Here is a 12167-nt window from a genome sequence, read left to right on the forward strand (position 1 = left end):
TAGACAGGAACTTAGATTTAGTCTTAAAAGCCCTTAACTATAACTTTAAAAAGTAAATGTTAGATAAGAATGTAAAGGCATTAGAATAAAAACTTAGTAGTTATTAAGTTAATAAATAAAAAACTATGTGCACTAGTATTAACTAAAAGATTTAATTAAACTCTAATACTTTTTAAGTATAAAATAGTAAAAACTTAGAAAAGTTTTTCTTTAAATAAGTATAATAAGTTAATATTTACTAAGTTATACTTATTTAAGCCTAAAATAAAAGGTTTTTTTAAGTGTTTTTATTTTTTATTTAAAAAAGTCTAAGTTATAATTATTTATATTTATAAACTTTTTTTTAAATTTTTATTACTTTACTTTAATTTCCTATACTCTAGAGATAAAATAATTGCTAGTAAAATGCTCTAGTTTACTATAATTATAATAGTTACTAGAAGTTGTCTGTCTTTTAGAGGCAGGTGTCTAGCTAGGTTAACAGTAGGTAGCTAGGGTAGATTAGAGTACTAACATAAGTGCAGGTTAGAGTGCACTAGAATAGTATACTGCCTTAGATATATTACTAGAAACCTTTTAAAATTAATTTATAATAAGTCTAACATTAATTTATTAGGTATAGTTAATAGTTTACTTTAAAATAGCAAAAGTATTCCTTCTTTTTATATTATAAGCTATTAGGTAGGCTACTATTATCTTAAAAAAGCTTTTTTAAGTATGTTTAAAACTTAAGTTTAGTACTTTTAAGCTAAGCAGTATCTTTTTTTATAAGTAAAAAAACTATTTTAACTTTAATATAAATTCTTTAATAGTAGCACTAATAAAGTAAGCTTTAAAAGTAAGAAATGCTTTTTTTTTTACTTATTCTTAGAGTTTAAAACACTTATTACACCTCTATTTTTTATTACTAGTAATAAAGTAAGTTTATAAAAGCTTAATTATTTCTTTTATATTTCTAAACTAAAAGTTGTCTAATTTAGCTAGGTATCTAGGCTCTAGGTATTCCTTTGTAATACTAGTAGTGTGTCCCTATACTAACACTATGCGTGTGCGCTTACTCTAATAGTAATCTAAATTAATGTTAAGTTTATCTATAATAAAAGCTTACTATTATTTAAACATAAGTTTTTTACTATCTGTAAGGTTCTTAATTTTAAGTATATATTTAGTAAGGTAGCTTTAAAGAAGCTTAAAGGTGCCTAAAAAGTCTTTTACTATTAATATAGTAAAAGTAATTTAAAGTATTATTAGAGGTAATTTAGTAGTTAGTAAAAGATAATTAAAACTAATAGTTTTTAATCTAGTTAGCTACTTAATTTATGCTTTTAATTAAGTAACTTAGTTTTTAAGAGCTATACTGCTAGAGTTTAACTTTAAATTTAGTATGTTTTTAGCTTTACATCTTATAAAAAAAGTTTAGCTATTAAAGTTAGTAGTTATTTAGCTTTAGTAGTAAGCATCTTGCCTTAGCTATAGCTAGAGCGTGTTGCAAGCTTTATACTAAGGTCTAAGAGTAGTTAAAAGTTAAGCATTAGTAGTTATCTTTAATTTAAATAAGTTATTAGTAGTTTTTAGGTTTCTACTTTAGTGCACTTTTTATAACTTTTTTAAAAGTAATTTTAATTATAAAGAATAAAAAGTTCTAAACTTAAAGGCTTTAGTTAATAAAAAGTTTTTAAAATTCTATTTATAATAACTAAATAATTTAATATAATAGTGTGTAAAAACTATAACCTAAACTAAATTAAACACTTTTTAAAGTTAGACATAATTAAATAAATAATTAGTGTAATATTATAATAAAGCTATTACTAGTAAAAGTAAGTTTTTTAATATAATGTAACAGCGTAGGCAAGACAATAGGTCTAAATGCAGAGGGAATCTACTTAGAGGCATATAGAAGTGCGTGGGGACTCTAAACCTAGGAATGCTATTAACACCTATAGGCCTTATATAAAAGAATATTAGAAAACTACTAAGCTAGCTATAGAGCAAGGTGCGACTAAATACATAAGGGAATAGGGGTAACTGCAGGGGACTAGGTTAAGTCATGGTTGGGGCCGATACAGGGACCCTTTGGATAGGATCTAAGCGACCCGAGATGGAACAATTCGTAGAATTGTTACACCTAGTATGTAGGTTAAGCACTGCTCTAAGTTCACAATAAAGTTTAATTGCAAGTATAATTACAAGAGAGCGCTATGTAAGAATCTAGAGGTTATCTATAGCTAGTTTTGCCTAGTAGCTAACATAAAAGCTAAGTACAGTATCTAGAATAAAAACACATATAACTTTAATAAGTTAAGCTTTATAATAGGCTAGATATTAACTAGAGCAGTTATTACAGCTTTAAAGAGATAAAGACAGCTAAAGGTAATATAGTAAGGTAATAGAGAGTAGACAACAGTTATCTAGGGCATTAATGTAATAAGGTAGGCTATTTTACTCTTTATTATTTTTAAGAGCTGCTATTACCTCTCTGCCTAGTACAAGAAGAAAAATTTGCCTTAAAACTAGGTTATTACAGTCTCTAAGAATAGCTAGACAACAAATAAGCTTAGGCTGCAGTAGTTAAAGCACTTTAATAAGCATATAAAAAAAAAGTTATAAGCACTTATTAGCTTTTTATTATTAACAGCTATAAGAGCTATAACTTACTTAATTTCTAACAGTACTGTAAAAAGAACAAGATTATTACTATTTACATGCCTTTACACTTATTACACCTTTTATAGCTTTTTAATATAGGTTGTTTTACCTTTTTAAAAAAGTGTATAGGCGCTAAGCTAAAGATCTTATATGTAACTAGATTACTTATATTATAAAACTTAAGTTCCTACTATGCTTTTTACACGCCTATAATGTAGTAATTACTTTTAGTAATATTTAAAAAGGGTTTTAAGCCGCTAGTTTAGTCTTATTTAACTTAAAATAGGTTAAAATAGCCCTTAATATCTAGTTGCGTACTTTATTACTACTACTACCTATTAATAATAAGCCCTAGTAGTTGTAAACCCTAAGTAATACTTTTAAATTTAGGTTATAATTAATGCTTATAAAAGTAAGAATTTAGAGGCATGTAGATAGCTTACTAATATCTATAGTAAAGGCCTTTAAAAAGGTCTTAAAGGGGGCAGCAATTATTACGCATAAGCTAGTGTTAGCGTAAAAGAAGATTATAGAGCTTTAAGTAGCAAATAAAGCTGCTACGCAATATAAATTACATAAAAAGAAGCAAATTTAAGCAAAAAAAACTTTAATAGTTAAAAATAAAGCTTATCTAACTACTCTAAGGAAGTTTAAAGCGTGTAGTAATAAGAAAAAGCTAAAGACGCAGGTGCGTGCTAAAAAAAGTAAGCTAAGTTAAAGGTAATATAGGCAGTGTAATTAGACTAGGCATAACTTGCGTACGTGTAAGAAAGTAGTAGAAGTAGACTCTAAATAATATCTTGTATTGTATTACTCTATACAGGGCTAAAGTAGGCTGTTTTGCGCTAGAATAGGGTGGTTTTAGTGGGGGCTTGGCAAAAGTGGCTGGCCAACCCGTGTGGCCGGCCAACCTGTTAGGTACGTTATACTTAATAGCTTTAAAAAAGTTTAAAGCGCACAGTAATAAAAAAAAAGTAAAAAAGTAAGTGTAAGCTAAAGTAAGTAAGCTATTCTAAAGGCGCTATAAATAGTGTAATTAGACTAGGCATAACACATAAATATATAAGTAAGAAGTAGAAGTAGTATCTAAATAATATTCTAAGCTGTACTGTACTATATAGTGCTAGAGCAGGTTGTTATAGGCTATAATAGAGTTTGTTAGGGTAGAGTCTTAGCAAAAGTAAGTAACTTAGGTGTGTAAGCAACTCGCCTGTAAAGTATGTTATTATAAAATATATTTATTTACTTTAAAAATCTAGAAGAATTATAAAAGTAGTAAAAAGAGTTCTAAACTAATTGGACATTAATTTAGCTCTTTTTTAAACTAATAAGAGAAATGGCTTGGCAAGATGTACAGTGATTAAGAGAGATGGTCCCTCATCTCGCTGGGGCGGAACGTCGAGCATCTCAGATGTGGCTGAGGCGGTAGAGTATGACTAACCGCCAAGAGTGGCTGTTTGCGACAAGGGTGCCAACGTGCCACATGTCTGCTGTTGGCCCGATGTGAATGCGTTCCACAGACTCTGACTGATTAGATAAAGACAGCGCACCACCTCACTCAGCACTCATATATACCAGGATGGACCCTTCAGGCGTACATGTTGAAAAGCATATCGAAACGCCAGACTTTCAATACATTTCGCCAGACAACGTCGCATCCTCGATTCAAGAAGTCGTATTTAGGCGCGGGGGCGTTACGATCGCGCGAATTAGTCCAACCCTTCTTGTCAAATATGGTGACGATGTCCACATCATTGAAGCCAAAACTCTACGCTACATCGCTCAAAATACTTCGATTCCTGTCCCTCGAGTCTTTGCTGCCTACACACATGGGCCATTTGACCGAGACGAGGAATGGTCCTCGAAGTATGACACTTACATCTTCATGGACTACCTGGACGGCCAGCCGCTGGATCAAGCATGGAGTCAACTCAAAGAAAAGGAGAAATCTACTATTCTAGCCGAACTAGGCGACTTTATTGCTCAACTTCGAGCAATTCCGACCAGCGGCTATATCGGGTCCATTGACCACGGCCCCTTGAGGGATTCCATTCTAGAGTACTTCCCCGTCAAAGGTAGTAGTTACGAGATATATATATATTTGTGGACTGGGCTTAACATGAATTCAGGACCGTTCGCCTCGGAGCAAGAGTTCAATACCACCTTAATAGATGCGTTCTGCAAAAGCTTTCGAGGCGAGGTCAGGCCATACTTGACGGGCATGCTCAATGCTCACAGCCACAAAATCGTCTTCACACATTCTGATCTACGCCCCGCAAACGTTATCGTCAAGGGTGGTCACGTCCTTGGAATCATCGACTGGGAAATGGCCGGTTGGTACCCGGAGCATTGGGAGTTCGTGAAGGCTTTCTATGTATGGCGTTGGCAGAATGACTGGGGCACTCGTCTCCTCGAGATTATGCAGCCGTACTACTGCGAGCAGGCTGTTCATTCCTGGCTCACGCAAGTCCTGTTATAGTATCTCTATAACCCCTTCGTATTCGATAACCCAACACAGAACCAATATAGTGCTGGTGGATAACAAATGATGGTTCCATACGTCACTTTCAATTCCTCCGACCCGACGAAAGCACTACCATCTATATTTCCAGCTTTCTCTGCTTAGAGACTCTCTCCTCACGAACCAAAGCATTGTAAGGCGATAAACTTGGAACCTACCAGGTGAGACTACACGTGGCTAGGTATTCTCTGTAGCACTCAAGCTACCATCGGAGGAGATAGGTTGATTCTCGAAGCACCAGAGCCGCGAACCCGTTTAAAGGGAAGGGCCGAGAGGTGTAAAAAAAAGTGTAAGGAGCGATAGGAAACTCCGCTCCACTTGGGAGCGTCATTGTCCTTTAGTCGAATGGCTGAGAACACGCAGCCGGGAACGCATTGGAATAGCGTAACTTACCTCACTTCTCTTCCTATTGTGATTATGGCCTTGCCTGGCGGGCCTAATATAGCTTGACACCAGGCATTCGCCGTTCACAGGGTGTGCAGGGTAGCCCCTTTGTTATGCTAATACGTTGATGTTGGAGACGAAGGCTCGTAGGGGGTTAAGTACAGCGATCGTCCTTCGAGGGAGGTGCGCCAAAAAGAGTAGGCGAGTGAGGCACGAAAAGAGGAGAGGGCTGTTAAAGGACTGCTCAAATTGTTCCGTTGTCAAACAATTCACACGTATAAGAAGCGGAGTAGTACGGAACGCACCTAGATCAAGATGTCTATGCCTGCGTGTATGTGGGAAAATAATAATATTTTTGAGAATTGCCAATAACGACGATAGTGTTGTGTCATAGTCTTGGTTCCTTAGATCGTTTATCAGTATGTAGGTGTTACGGCCAACGGTCAGACCGTAATGACCCAACTGGCTGTCCCGCACAGCCCGAACGATGTCGGATGGAAGACGCTTAGCCCCGCACTGAACGAGTCACGTGACAGGACGGATGAGGAATGGCTCCGGCTTTTAGACAAAAGCCTCGCGGAGTGCACCGTCCAATAGGGACCGAAGCACTGCAGGCAGTGCAGGCACTGCAGGTGGATGCAGGCAATGCATGCAGCACCTGCAATGCATGCAAGTGCATGCAAAACCCAAGTATATAGTTTTGATCACAACCACAGTTAGAAGGGTGTGATTACTGTTTAGTTTATTATTTAGCCCTTACCTATTTAATAAACTAAGAGGCATTAGACCTTCACCCAAAGGACAGTGCCGCCTTGTATATCTTGCACCATATATACCTCCCCTCCTATCCCTACGGATCAGGTTCACCAGCTCTCCATACAGCTGCTAGGTCAAACCACAAGCCTGCCTACCCTTCATCCCGCATTACCCTATACTCTGCTCGACGGACTGTACACCCGATCCAGCTAAGTCCTACCCCTTCGTTAACACACCATCATAGGCCGACGTACTCCCGAAAATACCATTTCGCCGGAGTAAGGATTGTAACAGTAGGCTCGTACCAGGGTTGCCGTTTATTATAGTAATAGTAATTACTATGCAACCTTTTAGCTCTAGTAATTACTATTTACTAACAATAGTTGTCGCGTACAGCTATCCGTCTACATATATCCTTCTGCTGTGCTAGCTGGGAGGTTGACCTTTTAGCAAACGCAACAGTTATGGGCCTAGCGCTTTAATAACCTAGGACAATTCTCCCTGCGTAACTATAGCGCTGGCGAAAGCTGTTTAGAAGCTCTCTTATCCTTATCACCTCTAAAGCCCACGTTATGGCTAATTAAGATGCTCCTCTCCTGACAGGAGCGTACTAGCTTAAGGACCACGCGAGCTAGCCTCTCTAGTTTATCCAGCTCTAGTTCTATGCTCTCAGCAAAAACCTATAGGATATGATTAATCTAGATAGACTAGACGCTCTAAATCCTATAGACAGCGCTCTAGAGATGCCTACACTTAAAGTAATTACTACTAAGAACCTCTTAGAGAAGGCTAACATACAGTACTAAACTAATATTACTAAGTACTAAGCTTAATTAAGTAACTAGGCTTTCTGTGCAACACGTCTTTAGACAATCTAGAACTAGGTTAATGTAACTGTCACACTAAAGCTTCTTAGACCTATAATAATACAGCTTATGTTAAAGAACTAATCTACTCTATAGGCACTTATATAAGCCTTAAAATAAAAGCTAGCACTAATAAATATAAGCATAAAAATTTTTATATAAGTAAAGTATAGCACTATATGTAACGATCCTCATGAATCGTTCCATCTCGAGTCGCCCGGAACCTCCGGAAGGCCCTCGTATCGGCCCCGACCTCGACCTGGCCCCGACCCCTGCTGTTACCCCTATTCCCTCATGTATTTAGTCGCACCTCGCCCCCGTAGCTAGCTCGGTAGTTTTCTGATATCCTTTCGTACAAGGCCTATAGGTGTCAATGGCATTCCCAGGTTCAGAGTCCCCACGCACTCCCATATGCCTCTGAGTGGACTCCCACCGTATTCGGACCCATTGTCTTGCCTGCGCCGTTACACTATAACTCTAAAAGCTTAGTACTAGCAGTAGCACTTCTTATACACTAAGGTAAGGACCTATAAGATTCTTAACGTAGAAGGCTAGCTAGCTGCATAAGACTTCCTAGACGCCCTAGCTCTAAAGCTTGCACTAGACTAGGCGCGCTCTATGCACTAAAAAGTTATAGAGGCTAGTGCACTTAGTAAGAAACTTTTAAGAATTTAGAAAATTAGTAAGATCTTTTTAATAATGCTTTAAAAGCACTCTTTACATATAAGTAACTAAGGCATAGGTATATTTATAACACTTAGTAAATAACGTACATTCAGGTATATACAATTCTCACGAAAATCTCTGGTACATACGACCATAGGACCAAGCAAAGTCTGAACCCCGTTCGATCTTCGATAGACAACCTTGGTACCGGTGGATTAGTAGTTAGGTGGGTGACCACTAGCGAATACCTACTGTTGTATGTTTTTGTCTGTTTTGGCGATCCAAAAACGCTTCATACTGTTAGAATTAGTACATTAACGCGTGGAGGATGTGCTACCCACCAACTTCAGACCGTTAATATAGAATAGTGATAAAGCAGGGTAGCGTTGTTGTATTAAGGAATATTATTACACGGTAAAAAATCGCTTTCCGCAGACTTCGTGACAAGGTGGCTGGCTTTGCATAAATTTTTCGCTAGAGATCTCTTGAGGTCGTGCTGCTTACCATAATAGTATTAATAGCAGCGCAGAAATAAAATAAAAAAGGTAATTCTTGTGCAAGCTTCAAATTGTTTGAAGGTCAAAATACCTCCAACATCTTCCGGCACGCAGGAGGGAGGTTACAATACTCGCGCTCAGCGTTGAGGTTTGGCAAGTACGTAAGTCGAACGTCGGATACCAATCCGAAAGTGGGCCTTTCCGGATTTGGACATGATAGGTTATCATGTTCTTGTGCGAGGCTGATTGTGACAGAACCTCGTGGAGAGATCGTGGGCTGTGCGGGGATCGAGTGCAGGTTGCGGGTGAAACGTGAATCTTCACTGGAATATCGACAATCTTGCGTTGCAAACGTTCCTCGGCCACTTATAGTAACGATACTTTCAGAATCGACGCCCGTAGTTGGTTCCTGATCTTTGACATGTTCACTGGAGGTAGCGCTGCCCTCTTCTCGATGTGTGGTAAAATGATACGACTTCTCTTTGATTAGGAGCGCCACGCGGAAAGGCGTATTTTTTGACAAAGGGTATGGGGCAACAATGAAATGATGTAAAGAAGAAAGATATTGAGGGGTTTGAAAGACACAGTGGTCCAAGAATGCTTGGTAGTCTTCCAGGGTCAGAAGACACAATACGCTTCGCATCGCAAGAACCTTTAGGTCTTTAGATGTTATCTTTTGGCGATACAGATGCTATAATTCTATCGGCTATTCAGATCAAGATTCCGTCCGTCACGAAGGAAGGCGGGAACAATCTTCTCATTAAGGGCCCTTAGCTGGCGTATATAGACATATCGGAACAATTAACGTACTTCACGGGCGAGTTGCTCACACACCTGAGTCGCTCACTTTTGCCAAGACCCCACTAAACCACCCTTCCTACACTAATGCATTCCCCACAACACTACTTAGACGCGCTAAAAGAATGTTAGATACAGCTTACGCTCTAAGCTTTTAAATAAGACATAAAACTTTTAAAAAAATGTGCTATAGCTATGTATAAAGTTCTATAAAAAATAATAAATAACTATAGCACTAGATAACCTTTACAAGCTAATTCTACAGCTAAATTATAAAGGCTAGGTAATAAAAAAAAGCAGGTAATTATTAAAACTATACTTAAGCTATATGCGCAAGGAATTTCCCCTTAGATAGCATTTATAGCTAATATAGCTAATTCTTTACGCGCTAAGTGTAATCTAGGCTATGTTTGCATAAACTAGCCTAGTATGTTTGTGAAGTGTTATTTAGAGCTTAAAGTAACATTTAAGCGTAAGTATAACTATAAAAGAGCTCTCTACAAGAGTTCTAGGGTAATTTAGAGCAGGTTTAGCCTTGTAGAGAATATTAAAGCTAAGTATAGCATCTAAGATAATAACACGTACAACTTTAGTAAAATAAGGTTTATAATTAGCTAAATATCTTTTAACTATACTTACGCTTAAAACTTTACTTTAAGCTCTAAATAACACCTTATAAACATACTAGGCTAGTTTATGTAAACATAGCCTAGATTACACTTAGCGCGCAAAGAATTAGCTATATTAGCTATAAATGCTATCTAAGAGGAAATTCCTCGCGCATATAGCTTAAGTATAGTCTTAATAATTACCTGCTTTTTTTTATTGCCTAGCCTTTATAATTTAGCTGTAGAATTAGCTTGTAAAGGTTATCTAGCGCTATAGTTATTTATTATCTTTTATAGAACCTTGCATATAGCTATAGCATATTTTTTTAAGAGTTTTATGTCTTATTTAAAAGCTTAGAGTGTAAGCTGTATCTAATGTTCTTTTAGCGCGTCTAAGTAGTGTTGTGGGGAATGCATTAGTGTAGGAAGGGTGGTTTAGTAGGGTCTTAGCAAAAGTAAGCAACTCAGGTGTGTGAGCAACTCGCCTGTGAAGTACGTTAGTGGATTTTCCGCCGGCTAAGATATCATAAGCTCTCTTGCAATAAAATGTCCGTCAAGTTTGTATGCAGTCCTCAGCGATTTCCATTTTGGCACCAGCAAATTTGTGAATGGAGCGATGGTACTCAGGGAATTGGTTCAGGAGCATGAATCATTCATCGACCCCACATTAATGAGTAAGCAACTTCATAATCCATGTAGGGTCATGTTAGGTGGACATGAGTACAAAAAATGAAGAACATCGCTAGTGCAAACTAAATCGGTCAAGAGTACTCTTCTAAGAACTACCCTTGCATTGCCTCGTAAAGACTCACCTATCAAGGTCGATTGAGCCCTCGTACTATGCCTCCAGCTTAGTCGTCAGCGTGGAGAGAATGAGGAAGCTGCATGCGTCTTATCTATTCACATGCCGGTGAAGGAGGAAATAAGATTCGTCAAGCCTCCAAGTATTCTTCGCACTCGTGAAAAGGAGATGTAAGAAGTTCATGCATACCTTCAAAGACGCTCCGAGCTACCTTTTGCGTAAATTAGTCATCGCTTGAATTTTCATGCCATGGCATTTATTCCTAGATCATGACTCCGACGACCCACTTTTCGTACTTCATTACAACAGAGTCTTGTGTCTTTCGGCTTTGTAAAGATTTTACCACTTCCTCTGTGTTTAAACATGTCCCTCAAAGTCTTCGAGCATCCAGCAAGCTCGTCACAACTCCAGAGAGCTTTCAAACAATCCCTGCCACACAGTATCAGCCTCATGTATCGAACTCAGCATGAGAACCGCACCTCGGACGCGCACATCTTGGCCACTTTCCCTCCCGATGCAGACATACCGCACTGTTGGGCTGCTGCATACTACGACCGATCGATGCGACCAGAGACCGAACTCTGGGTATTTGCTAGCGGGGAGATTCCTGGTCATTCCTCACGAGACATCACTCAATTCTGTCCGACATGCAGAACCGCCCTTCTTTCGATGATCGAATACATGGGGAAGCTTCCTGTTCCTCCATTGCATCCAGACAATGAGACTGCGGTAGAGCAAGCCAAACTGCACGAAAAGCAGTATCCGGAGTTGGGGAAAGACGTCAGATATCCAGTTTCCCCCGGCTCTTACCTTCGCCATCTCCTTCTCCCGTCTATTGTCACTCTTGGGGCAGTCCACCACCAAGTCATGCAGTTATTTCTGGAGGCAGGTCTTGTACGGGAGGATTTTCCCGGACCCGAGGCGGCTCTGAATAAGTTTCTATTCAAATTTTCAGCCTTACCTCAAACTAAGGAGCTTCCAGCAGGATTACGATGGGGGGAAGTGAGAAGACAAGATATCGCAATCGTACAATCACGAACAGCAATACCACGTGCTACTCGAACGTTGATGTCACTGAAAAATGTAGGGGTGTTTGATGAAGAAACTGACAAAGCCGTTGCGTGGGCGTTCCTAGGACTAGATGGCTCACTAACTGCATTACATGTGGAGCCTGGGTACCGTGGGAAAGGAATTGCAAAGGCAGTGGCTACGAGAATGTTTAAGAGGCACGCGCCTGGGCTTGCGGAAGATGGAGAAGGCATGGCATGGGCTCACGCAGATGTATACGTCGGCAATACGCAAAGTGAGGCTGTTTGCAGAAGTTTAGGCGGGGAAGATTCGTGGAAAATCTTCTGGGTTAGAATTGATGTTGCGACAGTGGAAGGCTTGACCACATGTTTATAAGCTGGACCTTGACGAACCGGTAAACAAAAGCTCAATTGAACGCCGGGGCTTCGGACATTTATACAGAATGATAAATACCTGGTAGGACGAGTTAGCTTCATGAATTGTAGTAGGTCTTAAACCATGCTGAAGCTGGACAGTGCATGCGCTCATTAAAAAATTAGAGTGTTGTTGCGTTTTTGATCCTCATCGAGAGGTTCTAGGTGTTAAAAAATA

The 12167-nt window shown here is 38.6% G+C and overlaps 3 protein-coding genes across 3 annotated transcripts; 2 read left to right on the forward strand and 1 right to left on the reverse strand.

Moving 5' to 3' along the window:
• Positions 1-4184: 4184 nt before the first annotated feature.
• On the forward strand, positions 4185-5497 carry BDR25DRAFT_335539 (kinase-like protein). The gene is made up of 2 exons (XM_033693024.1): positions 4185-4724; positions 4779-5497. The coding sequence occupies exons 1-2, from the start codon at positions 4229-4231 to the stop codon at positions 5126-5128; spliced, it is 846 nt and encodes a 281-aa protein (XP_033544987.1). The 5' UTR covers positions 4185-4228; the 3' UTR covers positions 5129-5497.
• A 2908-nt stretch (positions 5498-8405) lies between these two features.
• On the reverse strand, positions 8406-9100 carry BDR25DRAFT_357900 (uncharacterized protein; the record flags this gene model as incomplete). Its single annotated transcript, XM_033695865.1, has 3 exons — positions 8406-8662; positions 8721-9012; positions 9074-9100. The coding sequence occupies 3 exons, from the start codon at positions 9098-9100 to the stop codon at positions 8406-8408; spliced, it is 576 nt and encodes a 191-aa protein (XP_033544988.1).
• A 1191-nt stretch (positions 9101-10291) lies between these two features.
• BDR25DRAFT_394920 (uncharacterized protein) lies at positions 10292-12036 on the forward strand (the record flags this gene model as incomplete). Its single annotated transcript, XM_033698341.1, has 8 exons — positions 10292-10379; positions 10421-10445; positions 10481-10565; positions 10596-10717; positions 10755-10773; positions 10814-10900; positions 10932-11924; positions 11953-12036. 8 exons carry the CDS (start codon positions 10292-10294, stop codon positions 12034-12036), a joined length of 1503 nt encoding a protein of 500 aa, XP_033544989.1.
• Positions 12037-12167: the final 131 nt, after the last annotated feature.

Source organism: Lindgomyces ingoldianus (assembly GCF_010093535.1).
Source record: "Lindgomyces ingoldianus strain ATCC 200398 unplaced genomic scaffold BDR25scaffold_26, whole genome shotgun sequence".
NCBI classification, from domain to species: domain Eukaryota; kingdom Fungi; phylum Ascomycota; class Dothideomycetes; order Pleosporales; family Lindgomycetaceae; genus Lindgomyces; species Lindgomyces ingoldianus.

What these genes read in the sequence shown, in the direction of transcription:
- BDR25DRAFT_335539 (XM_033693024.1), top strand. Translation starts at nt 4,229, where the DNA reads ATGGACCCTTCAGGCGTACATGTTGAAAAGCATATCGAAACGCCAGAC. An exon ending in AGAGTACTTCCCCGTCAAAG is followed by an intron (nt 4,725 to 4,778) that starts GTAGTAGTTACG and finishes ACATGAATTCAG; the next exon opens with GACCGTTCGCCTCGGAGCAA.